Consider the following 21,401-nt stretch of genomic DNA (forward strand, 5'->3'; position numbering starts at 1 on the left):
AATAAATGCAGAAACAGTATGCCCAAGTGCTGGTATGGATCTTTTTCACACAGTAATTTCAGCTTCTGCTCAATGAAAACATTTTCCTGTGCATCAACAAAATAGCCATTTATACGAAGTAAGGAAAATATTACAGACTGATTTTCAGGAAAGACTCAATGAACAGGGTAAGAGAGAAGCAGAGGGCTAAATGGTAATAGGCAATATAAAAAAAAAAAGCATAGGCAATAGCATCCCTTCACCCCACTGGTTGACTTAAGAGTGATCAATAGTCGTGGAAAACCTAAAGATAGAAGTTGGAGTAATTCCGTCTTCCTACAAAATTAAATTCTTAACAATAACGTATTGCTACAGTATTTCTCACTGCAGATGTTTAGTCTTTTAGGAGCTAGGCCGCACATACCTCAGCTCTTCAAGTTTATTGAATATGCTTTGGAAATTAATTTCGCCTGAGGAAACTGATGGATATAAGCGACTTAAAGCATTGCTTGATGTCTATCTGCTCTCTCTTTCATTTCTTTACCTCCCCTTTAAATGTCTTGGTAATTGTTCCTGCGCCTGCAGCGTCCATAATGATAAAGGAGGTAGAGCAGTACAAGGTCAAAAATGAACAACAAGCCAACAGCAACATCAAATCCAATAAAAATATCTGTGAAAGAAAAACAATAAAGGAAAAGGGAGTTAATGAAAGACATAAATGTATATAATTTTGGATACAGAGATAACAGTCTAATTACAAATATGTACAATGGAAATATAGTTAAATTTTGTTCATATTTCTGGCAAGATCACATGGTCTGCATTTACTGACATATGCAACGTAAGTATAAAAACGTATACTTCAACCCTGGAAATGCATAGATAACTTCCTGTGCATGGGTAAATCTTACTCCTAGGTTCTCACAGGGCAAGAGGGACCATGTGTAGTTAATGCAAATGAGGAGTTTCATCAGGGATCAGCAAAACACTGAATATATGCAGGAAGGGGGAAATACCAGGACTATTGGAAAGTAGCGTGTGTTGCCTTGCCCTTCACTTCCCTCCTGGAAATAATATTCAGGCAGGAAGAGGTTATCAGCTGTCAGCTCTTAGTAGTCCAAGGCAAATAGCTGCTATATCTGCGTGGCTCAGCTGCATTCTGTGTGTACAGTGGAGGTTAAGATATCCTCAATACATAGTACACATGCCAGAAATACAGATGCATCAATCTTACTGTGCAGATGCATTAATCTTACTGTGCATGTGCAAGCCATTTTTGCTTTGCATCTACAGAAGGTCTGATGCATCCAAGGACTCCTTGCATAGCACTCACACCCATATTTCTGACAGACATTTTCAACAAGCAGAGCTCTAGTTTTGGCCATGGCCTTTAGGTAGCTCCTTATGTAAGTATGCTAATAATAGCACTCCCTTCACACTGGTGGGCAAGTCTATTCTTCACATTTTCAGATAAATGTAATTTCTGTCGGCTTTCCCTGTCCATAGTAAAGCTGGTCCACACTTGTTAAAGGGAGATCTATCTGTTGTGTGAAAGGTACAAAGTTTGGAGCCACTGATACAATTTCTACCTCCATATCTTATGCAGAAAATACAGAGCTGTTACACTACCTTTCATTTTGTCTTTCTTCCCACATTCTTTTGACCAATTTTCTGTAATCACAGGAGAAACTAGTTCAGCAAACTTCTCAAGTGGACAAGAAGAGGTGCATCCTGGCAGAGTGAGTAGGTAAGGATCCTTTGAAGAGTCGTTCCGATAATGCATTTCAATGCTATATCGCCTGATTAACAACATTGAAAAGATTTTTTTTTAAATGTTCTTAAATGCAAAGCTTCCTATTTAGAGACAGAATGTTGGAAATAGGCTCTAACATCCTACTCTAGAACCTGTTCTTCAAGAATGGAGGCTTTGTGAAACACATCTGCAAAGCCCACTTTGCTAAAGCTGGTTACATTACTGCACAGATCATCCGTCAGCTCAAAAGGCCCTTTTGAAAGCTCCTTGAATGGTAGCAGCACCAGGCTCTTCTAAGCCAACTGGTTTACCCTGGGATTTATGAGATATCTTGGAAATACTGTTGGTATCATTTGAAGAAGCAGGACAATTTATTTTACCATTTACTTCCAGCTGGTAAGGCCTGTTTTCCTCTTCTTCCTATCTTTCAAGCACACAGATACATGCACATCCAGCAAAGTAATTTTTCCTGGTTTTAATATAACTTTGTGCCTATGGACTGCTCAGTGAAGTATCAGTTTAAAATGAATTTGTATCTCCTCACAATATTTGAGAGGAAAATTATTTTGGGGAAGGGACAACCAAATTCCAAACACTCCTTGTTCTTGTATAGGTAAGAAGATACTTGCCCACTGCTTTCTTGGTAGAGTTCAAAAAACTGGCAAGCAGCATATGGTGGCAGTTTTCCATTGAAAATACTGAGAGCAATCTGGAGGGCCCCAACTGTGGTGTCATGCTATTGGGAAAAAAAAATCCATCCTTGAAAGTCAGTTAAGTCAACTACCATTTATCCAGAGTAATAAGACAAAAGTAGAGAGGGAGTGGAAATCAGGATAAAACAAGACCTGTGTAAATTTGACCATAAAAACACATTCAGTGTATTTACCGTGGGGAAAAACATTGGGAAAAACATGTTAACAGGTTACTACAGACAGCAGGGGCCATTTCCAAAGACTTACTGCAGTATGTGTCTTACGTCATCTGGCAAGATTTTGGAGACAGATACTGGGGGAAACCAAGAAGTGGTCTGAGAAATAAATCTAGTTTTTCAGTGCATTTTGCTACTCCTTCCTTCAGGAGTGCTTTCAGTTCCAAGGTCAGATTAAGGCAGTATAAGGTAGTATATCCTATGGCATTTCAAGTGAAGATACAAGGACTTTTTTTTAGATAGTATACCAGACAAATAGTTGCGTACAAAGACTATTCCCCTCGCCTCCACATACACTCCGGTACTTTTAAAATTGTTGATCCTTCTGTTTGGACTTATACAATAAAATCTCGGTTTGGCTTCTATTTTGATAGAATCAGTTACCCACCCACCTGCAGTCTCTTCCTCTCCCCATTATCCCTCCTCTTGCAGGGCACCCCAGGAGGAGGAGCTAAAGGAAGGAAGTCCAAACACCTTGATGCCTAAATTTTGCAAGCACCTTTACATACATATTTACTAGGTTTATTTATATTATAATCTAACAGGTACATTTTAATTATTATTCAGTATCTGGAACTTTTTAGACTGATCAGTTTCAAAAATAAGAGTATACTTGGCCCCAAGGCATTAAAGCAGCAGTGAAAATCCTGGATGCACTTCTTCTTCTTCCTTTTTGAAAAGAATATAGTAGGGCTAGAAAACACATAGAAAAGGCAGCAAGAAAGATTTAAGGTATTGAGTGATTTCTATATGATGAAAGATTAAATAGGGTAGGACTCTGTCTTGGAAAAGGAAAGATGGAAGAGGTGTGACAGAAAATAATAAATTCATGAGTGACCCAGGAAAAGTGAATAAAGGATGACTATTCCCTGTTTCTCACAATAGAAATGCTAGGAAGGAGCTAAATCAGTATTAGGTTTCAAAAAAATAAGTACTTTTTTTCTTTTAACACACAAGTCATTGCCACAGAATGTTGCAGAGGCCAAAAGTATAAATGCATTAAAAAATTAGATAAATTTTTAGATAGATAAAATTTTGATAGATAAAAAATCAGATTTATCTATCTGATTAGATAAATTGATGGAAGAAAGTATGTCAAAAACTATTAAACACACAGACACAGATTCTATCTCAGGAAGTCCCTAAGCCACAGATTGCTGGAAGGTTGTATCAGGGGAAGGATCACTGTGCTGGCATTATTCTCACATTCTTCCCTGCTGTTGGCCATTGTTAGAGACAGGATAATGAATGAGCTAAGTGGATCTTGGTCTGACCCAAATGGCCCTCTTCATGCTCTAAAATAAAAAAAAAGGAAACCACAATTGTATCATCCCTTTCTAAGCAGAGGAATGGTTTGGAGGTGCAGCTGAAGTTCTGCTATGTGCCAGCATCTCTGGGTTAGGAGCACTTAAGGAAAGATGCAACTTATAGAAATTGCACCATTAAGTTGCAGAAAGAATGGATGATCAAATACATAGTTTTCTTTACCAAGTACAGTTTGAAACTGAGGTGAGATCCATACTCCTGCTGTGTTCTTGTACTGACTGGTGTTCAGCTTGTTAGCTGAATTGAACTGTATTATATTATTCTTTCATTTAATTTGCAGGCAGACTGATCATTCTCTTTAAGGGTCTTTTACTGGTAAAATCATAGCAAGATTTACAAAAGATCAAAATACTCACTGCAGAGTAGACCTCCATTTTTCTTTGTTTTGAAGAATTGGCAGCTTGTTTAATACTATTTAAAATAATATTCACAAGGACACCTTAAAAAGATGGGAACAAGGAAGAGGAAAATGAAGATATAACATTTGCATAGAAACCAAAAAGGCAAAAGATTTTGAGTATCAAATAGAAGACATCTACTCAGGCCTCACACTAATTTTTTAGCTTACTACAAGTTCATAACTAGAGAGAAGATATTACAGAGGTGAAATATATCTTTCATCATCCAGGTCAAGTGAAGAGGCAGGATTTACAGGAAATCCTCTAGAACCATCCTGAGAACTGGGGCTAATGACACTTGCAGTTTTGTTATGCTGAGACCTCCTCTCCATAATTTTTTTTCTGTTTGGAGTGTTGCAATAATGACAGCTGTGGTAGGCTCTTCCTCTCTAGATACTGAAGAAATATTTTTAACTGTTTACTTCCAACAAGTCACACAGTATCAATTCTTCATTTTTCCAAAGCTCTTTTGTACTCCTTCTCCAGACCAGAGATATTCTAAAGCCAATGGGATAAGGGCAGCAGAAATTCCCTGTAGCACAATTTATACCATTCTAGGGAAAGAGGACATAACTGGTATGTCCATGAACACTAGAGAAAAAGTACTGACTACATGATATGGCCAGCTCCCAGCCAGTGGGCTTTAATACAGGTCTGAGCCTGTAATTACTATATAGCTTGATCTAGTGATGTATATGCCTAGATGATGAGGCTGCTAATTATTCTTTACCTAGGTCTAGACTGCAGGGTAGGTGCATTACAAAGCCTAGCCCCAAATGGTCTAGGCTGCAGATATTCAAGCTCACTTGTTTGGTTTTCCTGCTCATGGATGCCTGGGGATCATATGATAAATGCCTGGGTTGTTTCCTGAAGTAGTGTCAGAATGTGCATAGCCTATGCACCCCAATTTTGGAGCTTAGCAGTAGTCCAGTTCTTGCAGTGTAGACATAACTTGGATCTCTCATCTTCTGTCCTGTTCAGACTGTTTTGGAGCAGCTTTTATCAGTCTCTCAGAGAGCTACCAATGTGTTGCCAAGGTTTTGGCACAATATATAACCAGTACATCAAAGGGAAAAACAAAGATCAGGAAACAATTAGAATAAACATTGGAGAAACAGAACTTAATCTAACCTAATATCGGACAAGTAATGATCATACCCATGAGGGCTTGATTTTTTCCCTTGGATTTCTATAATCTTTCTTAAAATCCTAGTCCCTTAAAAACTATGGGATAACTAAAGACATTAATGTTTACACCTTGTTTCAACATCTGATCCATGCAAATGCCAGCATTCAGCACATATTTTCATGCTTAATATGGCATCCAATGTCCATAGTTAAAAATTGAGGTTCTGTATCAATAATTTTACATGAGTAAGGTGACAGGATGTTGCATGTTATCATAAGCATTGTCTCCACCTTTCTGAGTGCTATGCATTTTTTGATTTACCTCCTTGTAGTCGTGATTTCTCTTCTGTTTTATAAATCCCAAATAGCGATAATAAGGACAATTCTGCCAGTTTTTCCATCTTGTCAATTACATCTTTGGTGGCCCATACAGGGAGAGTATAATTGTGAATATCCTAGTGATAAAGGAAAACAAAATAGTGGTTTTTTCTTCTTCTGGTTTCCATCATCCAGTTGCCCAGCCTCACACTACTACATTTAGACTCTCTGAGGCTGTCCTGCAATTCTTTGCCCAGTATGATTTCACTCATCAGAATGCCCTGAAATACCCTTTGGGGGAATGGGGATCAACCTGAAGTGGGTGAACGGGAAGAGGGGAAACACCTGTGTGAAGGGGATCCCTTGTAGGTATAATGTATTCTTGCTATAGAGATACATATTTTTGGTTTTGCTAGTGTGGAAGATGGCAGACATATGTCTTATCCTCTTCCTTTCCTCTGAGTCTTCAGGGTATAACCTAGCTCCAACTTTTCCTGCCTTTTCCATACAGTTGTCCAGATACCAGTTCCATCACTGGCCTTTTACAGACAAGTGTCACTCTCCAGTCATGTAAGAGTGACAGTGTCTTACAGTGTTTAAGTGCCTTAGTGTGTGGGGACTATGTTCAACAGCCTTCATGTGCTGCTGCTAATGACTGGGGCCAAATGGAATCATCCCGTGCTTGGGGCCAGTCTGATTTTATTCACTGGGAGCAATCATCATCTCCCAATTTTCTAACCGATAGATCATAATCTATCTCTCATTTTCAACATCTAAGTATTTTGATGTTTACCTGTTGATAGGTTAAAGCAAATAATTTCATTTTCCTGTTAAAAATCATAAACATGTCCTAGGCAGCATGCTCAAATAATTCTATAGCAGCATATTGGGAAGGAAAATGAGGGAATAAAGGAAATGGATTTTGGTACCAGTGCTTCAGGACAAAACATCAAATGGAAACAACAGTTTCCCAAGCTGTAAACCATGTTTTTGGGTTATCTTTTACCAATGCACTAAATCAGAAGTTAGATTCAAGTTTAAAAAAAAAAAAAAAGGCAAAAAAGGAAAATCCAGGAGAGAAGGCAACTCATTGCTATGAAACCACATTGCCACGGTTTAATTGAAACCCAACTTAGGAGTTATATTCTTTCCCGACCTCTATTGCCTTATTATTACCTCACAGTGTAGAGTATCATATGTATTCCAGAGCTGGAAATTGTCCAGTATTTTAAGCTGATTTAGTTCAAGTCCTGTGTTAACTGCCATTGTTTGTAAAAAATCCTGGGGGAAAAAAAGTGAAGAGTATACCACAAATACTCAATACATATGGAACATATATGCATACAGATTCATTAGCACCCAACCTGGCAACACAATAGTGTTTAATTTTACACAGGTGAAACCCTTGTAGCGGAAGATTTTGGTTGCAGATTTCATTTTGTAACCATTTCAAGGTACTGATCTCTATTTCAGACACTGCTTTTTCTCAGCCCTTCTATGGATAGGTCTGGTGCTCTCTCTGCTGCACTCTTCTCTCCCTCTTTGGACTGCTCCAGGAGGCTACCTCAGTCACCTCAAGCCTTCGCATATAAAGAAGAGGAAGGCACTAAGGGAAAAGCAGCATGAGAAAAAAGATGAGAAGAAAACAGAAAATTAAAGAGAGCTGAGGCAAATATTCAGGATGAGGCAAAAAGAAATTGAAAAGGAAACTAGGTTTTCCTTCTGCCATTGAAGGGGAGCTGAATATCTAAGTAATAGTTCCACAACAATTCCCATAGGGATTCTTGCTGTGTGCTACCACAGAAGAATAAAGGACTCCTTAATATCCCTTATTCCCACATTACCTGTTTCGTACTAGTAGCTGAGAGAGAGGATAGCTATGAAGTTGTAATTCACCTCCTATTGCAGGTGAATGAGGCTGACCAGAGTAGCTGAGCTAGCAGAAAGTTAGAAAAAAAACAAAAAAGGAAAATGTTTGGTTTAGCCCAAGCAGTAAGCCTGAAGTGACTTCGAGAGAATGTGTATAGGTGCAGTCAGGGTATGAGGGACAGGACATCCCTGCTTTATTTGTGCAGTAGTGCTATTACAAAGCACATGGTAGGCAACAAAGAGAGCAGCAGTAACCACTAGAGCAATTATTATCCACAAGAACATGGTTGCTTGAGGCAGGTATACCATCCACGTACCTACATCCTGCTGCAGCACTGGAATGGGAAATTTTGAATCTCTGACTGTGAAGATTTGTGTCAGGGCCAAAACAGAAGCATGTCTTGTGATGGATCAAAATGCATCTCAGAGAAATTTACGTAAGTCAGAGTGTTCTCCTGGTTGGGCTTGCTTTAGTTCTCTGTTGTAGTGTCAACTTCAGAAAGTCACAGCAGGAAGGCATAAACCTTCCCAAGTTTCAGATTTATCAGATTTTTTAGAATTGGTTTTGTGCTACCTTGTAAAACTGGAAATTGCTACATCCAGAAATTCCTTCTCCCCTCAGGTCATGGAACTTTAATTATATGCAGCTCTGAATAGTCTCAGAAAATTAATGTTAAATTCACATTTTACAAGATTAATATAGAGAAGTGTGAGAAATGCATAAGCATATCAAACATACTTTTTGATCATTTTGGCCTAAATTTCTGATTTTAAGAGAGTCCTCAGGATTTCTTTTTTTAAAAATTTATTTATTTTTGCATTTTAGCAGAAGAAAACAATGCAATTCCATAACTTCTATGTCTTAGTTACTTTCCTTCTTCTTAGATTTAGTTTCCTTTTTATTTGGTCTTACCATGTATGGTTGTATTCTATTTTGAAATTCAATAGATGTTTGTGTTTCATTCTCAAGTTCATCAAAACGGGGACAGTCAGGCAGAGGAAAACGCAGCCTCTGAAACAAGAGAAGTAAAACTTAGAATAGTTCTAGAATTAATCAACACATCTCTAGTTTTTCTATTGTTGAGATTGCTGATGTAATATTTGTTGGATAGATTCATGGCCATGCTACAGCCACTCCATAATGGTTTGTTTGGGTACCTTGTTCATGAATTCAGTTAACATAACCCATGGACTGTGGTAACTTAACTTTTCAGTGGCTACTTGTGGCTATGATAACTTGATTTCCCTCAGTTTAACTGATTTGGGCAAAAAGCAACTATGCATGTATGTCAGGGGATTGCTTTGAGAAACGGATCAGGGTCCATGATCAGGAATTTTAAAAAGCTACCATTTCCCTCTTAATTTCTGAATCCCCCCAGATGCAGCTTGACTCCACTTGGGATTGGAATCTGAATTGCTTCTGCATCTACACACCGTGCTCTCATCTCTTTGGAGGTAAGCAGCGTATTATGGTAAGCATTTTAAGTATCACTTAATGGACAGAACTCGAAACAAGAGTGACAAATAAACTGTGCTCCGGAAATATCAAAAAGCTATGAGCCTAATGGCTCTGTTCTTGTTTAGGGGTATGGTTCACTTTTAATAACTCCAAATGTATGCATTACGAGGTCACCTGATAGTACATATTTCATCTGAACTATGTGTAAATACATATGTGTCCATCAAACCCTGTGCTCTGGCAAATATGCTTTATGCCAATTGCAGAAGGACAGATGATACCTGATCCAGCATAAAGTGTCAGTAAAAAGTTATGATGAGCAAAATAAGCTTGTGCTGGTTCAGCACTTTATATCATATCACTAGAGCATTTTTGACCCTGCACTAATATTATCCTATAACCATAAAAATCATGTCGAGGAACTGACTTAATATACAGTGGAGAAATTAACTTCAATATCTATGGCTTATGTATATGCAAGAAGGTCTGCTCTGTCTTGGGGTGAACATTAGCAGACTGCACTTCCAGTGCTTCTCTTTTCTCTTTGATTTATCAATGTGAAGCTTGCAGCAGCCACCAACTGACACTAGCACACTTTCAGTTGGACAGATTTCCGAGGGTGCATTTTTTCTGTAACAGCAGCACACTGGAGGGTGAAGGCTCAAAGCTGCAATATGAAACTGGGGAATGTTGTTTAATTACACAATAACAAATGTTTCGCATGCTGTATGGCTTAATTATCCCCCTCTAGGTGTTATTAATTAAGCCACTCCCTTTGGCCTCATTAAACAGCACTCAGTACTGTTGCCTGTCAGGTCTTGATAGATCTCAGTGGCTGAAAAATAAACTGTGATTAGGTTTTTTTACAAGACCGTACTTGGCCTCAGTTTCCCACTTTGTGTTGCTTAGGGCTTGAAAATACCCTCAAACATCTGCTTGGTTTAACAAGGGAACAATGGTTTTTCCAGGTGGTTTGCATATTTAACAGGAATTCTGAGTTGCGGCAGAGGTGTGTTTCAGTGAAGCATCAATACCCACTCCTGAAGCAGCTGCAGAAATTATAAGGTACTAGAGATTTCTGCAAATGAGCTTGCCTTCTCCAAACAGGTCATTGCACGGCACTCTAATTCTCCTAAGGGCTTTGAGGTTTTATTTGGCCAAAACTCTGTCCACTTTGATGCTTTTTTGGTCTTCTGGTGAAAGAACTTCCCCTAGTGTCCCACATTTAAAGAACAGCGACAGCATTCTTTTCTGTTGAGAGACAGAGTCAAGTTTCAAGCTGAGTCACATTGTACCTAATCCAGTTTGTGGACACCCTTTCTCTCTGTACCTGCTTTCAAGCATGGCCTCCAGGAATGGAGGAATGGCAATGGGAGGCAGGTGCAGCCACCCCCGAATGACAGTCCATCCTCTGATGTTGGTGACTGGACAGGCAGTTATTTAATAGGGGGTTTGTATACATTTCCTTAAAGTCAATTTCTGTCCTCAAAGGCAGAAGAAAATTATCCTTTCTGTCATTACACTCAAAAACTTTTTGTCCTTGTTCAACATGCTATTCCTTACACAGTCCTTGTCACAGGAGCCAGTGAAGTTAAAATCTAAACCTGAGTCAGCCAGAGAGCGCTACATATAGTAAAACTTCTACAAGACCTATTATTCAGGTAGGCCTGCTCTTATTATGAACCGCAAGGCAAGTGCTAGGGTTTCATTAAATGTTTGTATAGCACTGAGCATAAAAAGGCCCTTGTCTGTAATTAGGGTGCCTAAGTGCTACCAGAATAGGAAAGTAGTAATTGAGAGGTCATTACAGTGGCTGGTGAAAATTCCATTCCTTGAATAAACTATGGAACAAACTTGCCAAGGAGGGGAGGTCTGTCTAGCCGATTGGTGCTTAGAAAAGTACTTGTTCTCTATAAAGGTTTAGGGCAACTTCCCTATAATACTGTCCAAAAGTGTCCTTGCCAGGAGAAGTGTTAGAGCTGTACCTTGAAGAAAATGGTAGTGTGGACGACAATTCAGGTATTCTGCAGCTATAGAAAGGGGATTTTCATGCAGCTCTTACAGTTGACCTATGACACGCTTGTCAGCTAGTAGCTGCAGTTGATGTTTTCTATTAGATTGAACTCAAAAAAGAATAGAAAATATTTTTTAGCTTTTTTCCCCCTTTTTCCTCTTTTTTGCTTCTGGGAAAGTTTAAGCTGTTATAGGAAGTGTCCAGACAGTACTCACCCGGTCTGTTGATTTTTGCAAAGTATGAACTGGAATGGGTTGCCAGAGAAGGTCAGGGTTCCAAATTTGGCTGCTAGTTGGTGGAAAGAGGCCAGAAAGGTATGACTGGGCACTCATAATGGTGCGATCATAATCTGTACTTTGGATGTAAAACTGAAGATAGAATGGCGAAGAGTTAAAAATAAAATGGAAACAATAAAAATAATAAGGAAGTTTTACCAAACTCATCAATCCCGGCTTCTCGTTTTCAGGTTTATGTTTTTGCATAAAGTCAAAACAGTGAAACCATAACTCAGCCTTCTAGGGCCCTACTTCATTTGCATAAATGGAATTGCCAAAGCATCTTTCAATTTGGAATCTAACCCTCAGTCTGAACTAAGAAGAATAAAAAAGCATGATTTAAAAGAAGGAAGCTCTCGATATTCTGAGATTCAGAAGAAAATTGATATGTGTAGATGTGGTGCTTAGGGACATGGTTTAGTGGTGGACTTGGCAGTGTTAGGATTACGGTTGGACTTGATGATCTTAAAGGTCTTTTCCTACCTAAATGATTCTATGGTTCTATGATTGTATGATCCATCTGCTATACCTCAGGAACGAAGGCACTTAAAACCATAAACTTATCTTGGAAGCATGGCAAAGCTATAGTGTTTTATGCCTTCCCATCAATGCATCCCTCATGTGTAGACCAAAATAGTAGTGGTATCTTCCCCACAATGGATCTGTAACATATGACAAGCACATCCAAACAACTGTTAGACCGCTCTTTTACAGGCTGAAGTATGTGAGCATGGCCCATTACAGGGCTGGATATGCATTCACCTTTCCACAGGGTAGAACAATATTGGGTCACTATGTATAAATTCCCAATTCATTCGGTGGTGTGGAAGTGGAAGACCCAAACGGAATGTAGGAGCTGAAAGTTAGACTTTAGTCTGTGTTTTTACCTTGACATAAAAGCCTGACTTTCAAAAATGTTCTTCTATTACCTTGATTTTTCCATTAATGAAATGAATATGATGATGTGCTTTTATCTAGCACAAGGCCATAGTTCCGCTATGCCAGAGAAATGTCCTCCAGACAGTTCTGCTATATACCTCTTGCCGGTTGTATGTGCTGTTCAGAAAGTTGGAATATCTTTTCCTTGTATACTGCCCAAGTTCAAATAGCTGCTGCATTCCAGTCTGCGAGGCAAGCATACAGATGACAATTAGATTAAAGTGAGTGGAGAATCTTAATGTAGAAGTTTCTTTTCTATATTCTTTTTTGTCTTCAGCAATCAGTTTTCAAGTGATCATTAACCATTTGTAAAATGTACTGTGTATGTTGTAAGTGATCTAGAATTTTTAACAGAAATAGTAATTTATACCTATGAAAAAATGATACATTCTGAAATGCTAAGACTCCAACATCTGCTACAGGAAAGGCAATGTGCCTGATTCTATACAAATACTGTTTCCACAGTGCTGTAGCTCTGTAGACACTCCTGGAGTTATTAATGATCAACATTGTTCTTTACAATGTATGTCAGTTAGTGACAGTGGATGATTGATAACCTAGTATTTATTGTTGTCATTGCTCTGCTGTTTGATCAACCTGATAAATTTGTGGCTTGCATTTCATGCCTTAAGAAATGTTCTTCCATCTTTGCCTTGGTGCACCTGCAGTTGTCTTAGATCGCACACTGTCTTTTCTGTTATTCATTTCCAAAGAAGCTGTGAGCTGAACTTTTTAACTTTTAGCTGTCAGAGAAGTACATTCTTACTACTGTTGCTAAGAAGATAACAAAATAGCAAAAATTTCTCAAAAAAATCTGTGTCACAGCAGAAACTTTATTTCTTCTTACAACATAAGCTATGTACCTGGCGATAGCAATGTGTTGTCTGAGTGTCTGAATTGTACGGATCTTTCAAGCCTCACTTCAAACCCTGAACTGTCTCTGACTCATGCTTCTGCATCATGATGAAGTATTATTAGGAAATGCATTGGGCTCTCTTTGCTCCAGAATTTCATATATCATATACAGTTAAAGAGGTAAGGCTTGATGTTGAAATGCCAGAGCAAGAAGTAGGTTCAGTGCATCCTAGTGAAACTCTGGGCTGAAAGCAGCTTTATTAGAAGACACATTGTCCCCAGAAGCAACCTTCTCCTGCAAGGATTCCCTTGTTTTGTGAGTAGGTCGTTGCCAGTCAAATGGGTGGGCAGGTGTCATTCCTTTACGCTGTCACAGGGCCCAGTGCTTAATGGTCATTAGAACTTAATCAGTGTTAAGAGCATAGACAATGTTTAAACTTGCCATGTATTTGAATGCAGACACACTATCAGGACGTTGTTGCTTTTAGGAAGGTAGTTATAAAGCTACAATGAACAAGATTTCAATTTAACATTAGTTGGATAAATAATGTTGCAAAAATGTTTATGAGTTATGGGGTATTGCTAATACCAACTATCAGTACTTGGGATTTGCTAATGTTTCTGAAGCACACATAAAAAATCTGCCCACTTCCTATTTTAGTAGCATATCTAAGTGCTTCTAAGAAAGTCAGCCTACCTTGGTAAGTTGTCCAAATCCCTGGGGCCATTCACTTTCTTTGTGTAGATCAGTTGGAAAGTTTACAATTGGCGTTCGATCACCATGTCGGAAAACCTAACAAAATTACCAGTAAAAAATCGAGTTAATTACTGTTAACATTCCTTTCTTACCTAGCTAGAAGACGAGCATACATTATACTTCCAGTGCCATTTTTCCAATGAAAATACTGGAGAGTCTGCAGAAACCTATTCAAGTAGGATTGGAGTACATTCTTTACACACAAGAATAGGTATAATTATATAGGAATTTAGTGGGCACGAGCCTGATGATTCTTCCGCTTAGAACATAAAACTAATCAGCCAAGATGTTAATGCTGAGATTACATCCATAGCTAGGCACCTAGACAAGAAACTTGACTGAATTTTGGACACTCAGCACCTCTGAATAATAAACCAGTTACTGATGTGCTTATATGAGGGTTTAATTACTTTGGCATAGACACTTGAAACTTTTGGTAACCGCTTTTTTCATAGCGGTATCTTTAAAAGTAGCTCCATGTACACATGGATCTTATGTTTGATTTCTCAATCATCCTAAAATATACAGATGAAAAATATAAACATTTACACTGCTGGCTTACTTAATATTTATTAATATTTTTAGATACATGTATGCAAATATTTTTGAAAGTCTGTAGGATTCTTTTCTGTTAAATTCAGTGAGAGCAAAGAGTTTGGTCACTTTCCTATCCTGGACACTCCAGCATGGTGAATATTAGTGTTATATGTGCAATCATATGATTTTTACATCAGAAACCTTAAATGAGCCTTTTTGTGTTTTTATTCCAGCATAGAAAGTAAGTGCCAACCTTAGATTAAATAGTTCTGGAAAACTCTGAATTACCCTCCCTAAGTACGTCATGTGTGGGCTTAGAAAAATAAAGTCCACAAAAGTTTCACATGAAAGGAAATGCTGGAATACAAATTCACAGGGTTCCAGACAATCTCCCAGGATGCTGATCCAAACTGTTGCAAAAGTTACCTTTGTTTGTATCAACATTCACATAACCAACCTCATTCCTGACTTTGCAGAATAAAATTACAATGTGGAAACATGGTATATTTGTTCATAAAATGACATTTATTCCATAATTCCTCACTGGTATATAGCTTGACTATAATTAATACTCTCCATTGCCTCATTAAGCCATGTCATTCTTGCCCATGTCATTCAAACATTTTTGCCTCATCAGAGAGGTTTGTGCACGCTAGTTAGTTTGCCACTCCCACTGGGAGGTGTTTTATGTTTATATTTTTCAAAGTAAACAAAAGCAGTGTGGCTTAATGTTTTAATTACAGTACGCACCCTTTTCATCAGCCTTCTGTACTAATGTGCACAAACCTGTGCTAGAACAGGTACTACAGAGATGGAAAATACTGTCCTTTAAAGGCAAATATAATTGGATTTCTCCCTCTGTTTGTTTTCTAAAGTAGACATCAAGGTTTGCTAGAGTAGATGTTACCATAAAAACCATGTAGAAAACAGCTTATTATTTTTTTTGCTTTGCTAGTTGAATTTCACTGGAGATGTGGCCAACCTGAAATGAATATTTTTCATCAAATCGAGGTTTTTTCCCCATCATCAACATGTTGATCAACATGAAATTGCACATTTTCAAAAAAAAATCCATCTTTTTTTTTTCTGAGTTCAGGTACAGCGAAATAGTCCATAAAATATTTCTTAAATATTTTATTTTTGCTTCTCTATGCAATTTTTAATTCTGTACATGGCTTTTCTTACTAATCTGGAATCTCAGTTGGTTCTTTATAATAATTTCTCAGTGCACTTCTAGGGAACAGGAGAATAGGTAAAGAGCTACATTGTCTGGTGATTGATTCAGTTGCCTGCAAGAAAAATGAGTGAGGAGGACTTTTGTGTCACTGCTTATTTGCTTGGTGTTTTGACATGCTGACATCCATAGGTGTCAGGTAGGATTCATTAGCTTTTCTGGACAAGCTGATGCCTCTGTAAAGAATGAAGGTTAAATTCCCAATTACAATGTAGCTACATACTTTCCTGTTAAATTATCCAGCTTCACAGAAAAGCATTTTTATGAGTAACTGACAGTTGCTCAAACTGACTGACATGATTAAATGACTATTTTTTTAGGCAATATGTAGCAATGGATCAACACTTGGCCCTTTTTATTAGTGAAAAAATACTGAAAATGTGTTAGATTTTAAATACTGGTTTATGATGCTTTATACTTAATGTGCAACATAACCCTCAGTGTATATTTCACTGTCACAACAGTCAACCCCTAAAAACTTTCAATAAGCCAGAACAGAGTAGCATTTTACCTGAACAGAGGTGAGAGGGCAAAGAGATAAAGATCAAAAGATAATTCAAATATATGTGGGAGCAGGAGGTGTAAAGAACAGTATTTTATCACTTTGTAACCTTAAGAAATGGAAGCAGTGGAGGGTGTTCTCTTCTAAAAAACAGCACAGCTTCTTTAAGTCCACACAAAATAGAAAAAAGTTCAGTTCCTTGTTTGTATTTCTGCATCTTCATTGCACAGTGACATATAAAAATGATATTAACACTAACTTGGAAGTAGCAAGAAAGAAACAAATACTTCTATGAGCAGAACCCTGTTTTTAGGAGTTGAAGGACTAAGCTTCTCAGCCAACTGATCTTTGTTTGTGCTCAAACCTCCTTGCTTGCTACTTCTGAAAATGCCCTTGCTTCAGTTGCATTTGGAAATGAAACAATGACCTTATGAACAACCATTAACCTAAAGGCTAACTTGTTCAGTCATAGTCACCTACATTTTAGGAGACTTTTCTTTTTTTAAATTTAAAACTTTAAGAAGAGCTTGTGTATTTGAAAGTTTGTCTTTTTCATTAGAACACCTGATACTGTTAGGGAAAAAAATGTATCCCTACAAAGCTTGCCTTGCTCATCAATATGTATTTCTCAACACTCATCACTTGGATTTTGTTAAAAAGGAGTTGATCTTTCAAATTTGTTTAAAAATATGTGTGCTGTAGCATTTATTACTCCTGGCCTACAGATTGCCTTCCTGACCTTTCAGAAGACATAGAACATGGCAGGATGAGAGAAAAGGAACAAAGAAGCATCATAAAAGGTGAAAAGACACTAGAAATCAAGAAGGAAGGGAGGGCAAGGAGGATGTACACAAAAAGAGCAAAGCACACCTGTTTGGTGTATTCATTTCAGCACTTCTATCTGAAGTGCTTCATGTCAGTCAGTTCTCAAAAGCAATAGATGGATAGTTACCAAATACCCTCTCCTTCAACCGTAATACAGCTTCAACCTGATTTGGTGTCTGAGTTCTCCCATTCACTCTTTGTAACTTTGTCAGGGTGATCACTTCAGATCAAAATGGCCACATGACTTTGGCCAGCATTTGCTTCCATTGTTGTCAGGTGAAAAATCGTATTGGAGAAAAACTGGTGCAGAGGAGAGGGTGAACTGAGAATACAGCATGTGTAGTATATATAACATCTTTATTCAGAAATGCCATGAGTTTCTGAGTAATAGTGAGCCTCTTACAGACATTTTTATTGACAGACTCAACTTCAAACAAAAATATTTATTATTTTGAAGCCAGCAATAGGAATGAAGAAACAAGAGAGAAATGGAATCAGTCATGCTGCCAGCTCAGGGAAACCATAGATGCAGAAATACTGGGCATGTTTAGTCAAGATTTCAAATGGCTTGGCTTGATTAGACAAATAGGTAACATGCTCAGTCAACACTTCCTATCATGAGTTACAAGAAGAAAGACATGATGAAATCACAGGACCTCAGAAACCACACCTCTTTGTATATATGACAGGTGAAATGAGTGCCTGTGCGGAGGCAGAAGTTACAGGTTAGAACTTCTTTATACAGAGGCAATAAATCAGTATTTCATTTCTACTTCAGCACCTGATGGTCCTACATATTTCCTATTTTCTTCTCTTATGTCTAGTTTAAATTCAGTGCACAAGAATTATGGTGAAGACTAATGTTTACATGCGAGAAAGAAAATTAAAATAGCATTTTGACAAATTGGCTTGAATTAGAGCTTTTCAGCCAAAAGGACTTGTGACCAATAATCAAAACACACAGAATCAGCACGAAGATGGAAATCGTGAGGAGAGAGCAAGACACCTTCCCAGAGCATAGCACAATTCTAGAAGTGAGCAAAAGGGAACATTTGTCTGTTTTTTCTCCCCTACAGATGTATTTTATATTGTGCAATTCTGCTAAGAAAGCTTAAAAAAGTCATTATGACACGTTTTCACAATGCAGTAATATTCTCAGGTGAAAACATAGCAACTTACAGAGTACAGCTGGAAAATGGCTATTGAATTATCTCAGAAAGATGCCTTTTAGACTTACCTTGACTGTAGCCATACTCTCATTATATCCCATTATATCAGTGAAATGTTATGGGGCAAATTCCTATCCTATTTATTTATGCTAGCAATTCTGATCCCATGAAAATTCAATCAGTGAGTTCAGAAGGCAAAACTCAATTGAACACACAGAAACCATGCCTTGAGAAAAGAGATGTATGTTGATAATAAGATTAAACCTATTGTAACTTTTTAGGCAGATTGGTCAGTCTGAGGAAAAGTATCAGGGATAAAAGAAAGACAGTTTAAATGAAATTTACCTACTATTTTAATATTAATTGTGATAAGGTACCCTATAAATAAATAAAGTGCTATCGTTTGGTTTTCTTTTTTTGGCAGATGGGGAACCTTCCCATAGCTGTGGTAAGCAGCTGATTTTGGATAGGAAGACTCTGTCTCCATAACGGTGAGCATCTCCTGTAACTCTTTCTGCAAAACCATTGCTTGTAGAACAAAATAACAGTTGCAATTCAATAAAAGTCTCCTTCCCTTCAAAGAGTTAATTCTCCAAGGCTTGCTTGCTGCCTGATTTCATCTGTGTCCCGTCCTCCCTCTTATCATTGAAACAACGTTTAAGTATCTTGCTATACACAGAACATTACTGGAATTAGCATTGAGTCCTTGCCATGTGTAGTGTCTGATAGAGCAGCAAGCCTCAGCAGGAGTGGGAACTGGTTTTTCCTGTGCACTCTGGCCTCCCACCAGGTGGCACATCTATAATGCAGCCAATAGGCAACTAGATATGAAATACTTTATCTAGAGCTAGATTATATGTTTTGGACACAGTACTTCTGTCTGTCATCTGTATGTGCACATAATGTCTCAAGTAGAGAAAGGTGGAGGAAGATCTTAAAATTCCTGTTTATAAATGTGAATTCCAATCCCCACAACTTTATATTGAAACTGTCACTTTAGACTAACTATTCTTTATCAGTATACCTCTTATTAAAAAAAGAAATTAGAATGAAAAGGACTATGATGGACTTCATGATCCAAACTATTTCATTGAATTAATCTCTTTTACCTGAGCTCTTGGGGAAAGTGACATTGAAGTAGTGTCTAGTTACTTTGAAATAAGAAATAGCCCAGCAAAAAAATGATTACAGTCCTTTTTCAACCTAACTGCATTTAATGCAACAGGTATCTCAAATCTCTGCATAAAAATGTCCTTTTCTTTTCTGAACTGTGCCAATTCAGTTATCTGAAATGGAAAATACTTTTTTGTTTGTGGTAACTTCTGTAACATCATAAGCTTCAGCTTCCAAGCACAGAAAGGTAGGCCATAATTGCCAGCTCTCAGACTATGCATCAGAGTGTCAGCTACATTAAGCAAGAATAGGTAAACTAGACCTCAGAGCTCTTAACTCCTGCGCACTATGTGTCTACCACAAAGCTAAGTTGTTCAGTTATCTTGAAATAAGAACTAGGGGTTAGGAGATCAAAATTCCTATAACTAGAGGCATTTTTATCTTCTTTAACTAAAGTCTTTAAACTCAGTAAGCAAAAGGGCAGCAGTAGTTATTTCTAAGTCTATGAAGAGGCAAAACAACTGCACACCTTGTTTGATTTCACAGCCATATCAAATTCCCTGTATTCCCCGCAACAAAATAGAAAACAAATCTACTTACTACAACCACAAACTTCAGTTCTCTTTCTGCAGTAGTCTGTTGAAGCAGAATGAGGATAATATGGAAAGAAAAACACAGGATCCTAGATGGGTTGGGAAGCCATGTCACTCCCATCCTGGCAGAGGATGGAAAAAGGCTTTGTAGCTCCAGCAGCTGCTCAGGCTGAACAGCCCAGACGTCAGGCTGTACTTTCAAAAGGGGTGGAACTGCTGCCGGTGAAATTCAAATCCAAGAGGAATGTTGTGTGACTACGCAAGAAATTGCATCGCCCTTTGTTTTCAAATTACTGTGTGCATTCTATTTAATCAAATCATAATTCTGTTCCTTTTTCTCTGTGATATTTTTCTCTTTTGGAGTGTAAGGATGAGGTTAAAATACGAAGGAGTTGCTAAACATTCCTAATGTTTCAACCTACCTGTTCTGTTTCCACTTCTCAGGGCTTGGAATTTTTCCAGACTATAGCACGGCCACAAGGATGAACACGGAACCAAGAGCCCGGCAATACTGTTTCTCTTTTCTCTTTGCTGCTCAGTTAGACCTCTTTTCAGCTTCCCTCCCCTCCTTTTTTCTTTCCCCTTCTACATTGTCACTGTGAAATCAGAATAATTATTTCAATCAACACTTCATGTAGGTTAAAATTACCAGTCCCTCAGATAAAATACTTGAATAAATCTTGCAACAAGTTATGTTCGTTAAGCTCCTTGCTGGGCAGTTATTTGCTTGTCAATTTGGGTGTGTTGCTTTTCTTTTCCCTTGGAGTATATCTATACTTCCCCTTTTGTAACTGCTTATGTCAAGTTCTTTCGTGGCCTCAATTCTCTAAGAAATTTCTTGCAAACAAGCCCTGGAGCTCACATTTTTATTGTTACTGATCAAGAACATTCTTTCTGACAGTAGCGCACTGGCTTTGAGAAGATTGCTCAGCTTGCCTCTGCTGACTTCCTCCCTATAAAATAACGATACTTCTAGACTTGATTTCATAAGGATTTTCTGACTAAATGAATTACAGTTTGCAGAGACCTATAACTAGAGTTCTCTAGATGTTAAAACTTAAGATCCTCTGTGTCTTGTCCAAGTCATCCCATTCCTGTCATATTCAAACCTGCCTCAGGGTCTTCTGTTGAGCTCTCTGCAAGAGTATTCTCTACAACAGGTATTTTACCATTTACCAGAAAGTCTGTCTCTAGGGCCCTAAGCCCCACTAAGCTTCAAGTGCTCTCTTCTCTGAGTTGTGTGAATGACCTTATGTATCCATTTCGTCTGACAGATGGGAGTGGAAAGGAGGAGGACCACGGCTCCCAGACTTCCCCATCTCTCTTGTGAGTCCATGCCCAATTTTCAGCACTTACTTGAACTTCTTCCTCCACTGTTATGTCCCCACCCTCCTTTTTGGTCTCTCCTGGTGTGATTGCACCTATGCAGA

General features: G+C 38.1%; 1 protein-coding gene across 1 annotated transcript; it reads right to left on the minus strand.

Annotated features, from left to right (window-relative positions):
- Positions 1-530: 530 nt before the first annotated feature.
- Positions 531-20,092, minus strand: LOC140648198 (prostatic acid phosphatase-like). The gene is made up of 11 exons (XM_072853840.1): positions 19,979-20,092; positions 13,939-14,034; positions 12,485-12,571; positions 11,388-11,540; positions 8,613-8,711; positions 7,007-7,111; positions 5,835-5,967; positions 4,343-4,425; positions 2,362-2,468; positions 1,609-1,778; positions 531-649 (listed from the first exon to the last, which is right to left on the minus strand). The coding sequence occupies exons 1-11, from the start codon at positions 20,090-20,092 to the stop codon at positions 531-533; spliced, it is 1,266 nt and encodes a 421-aa protein (XP_072709941.1).
- Between the last annotated feature and the right edge of the window lie 1,309 nt (positions 20,093-21,401).

The sequence above is a fragment of the Ciconia boyciana genome, chromosome 2, assembly GCF_034638445.1.
Source record: "Ciconia boyciana chromosome 2, ASM3463844v1, whole genome shotgun sequence".
NCBI lineage: Eukaryota > Metazoa > Chordata > Aves > Ciconiiformes > Ciconiidae > Ciconia > Ciconia boyciana.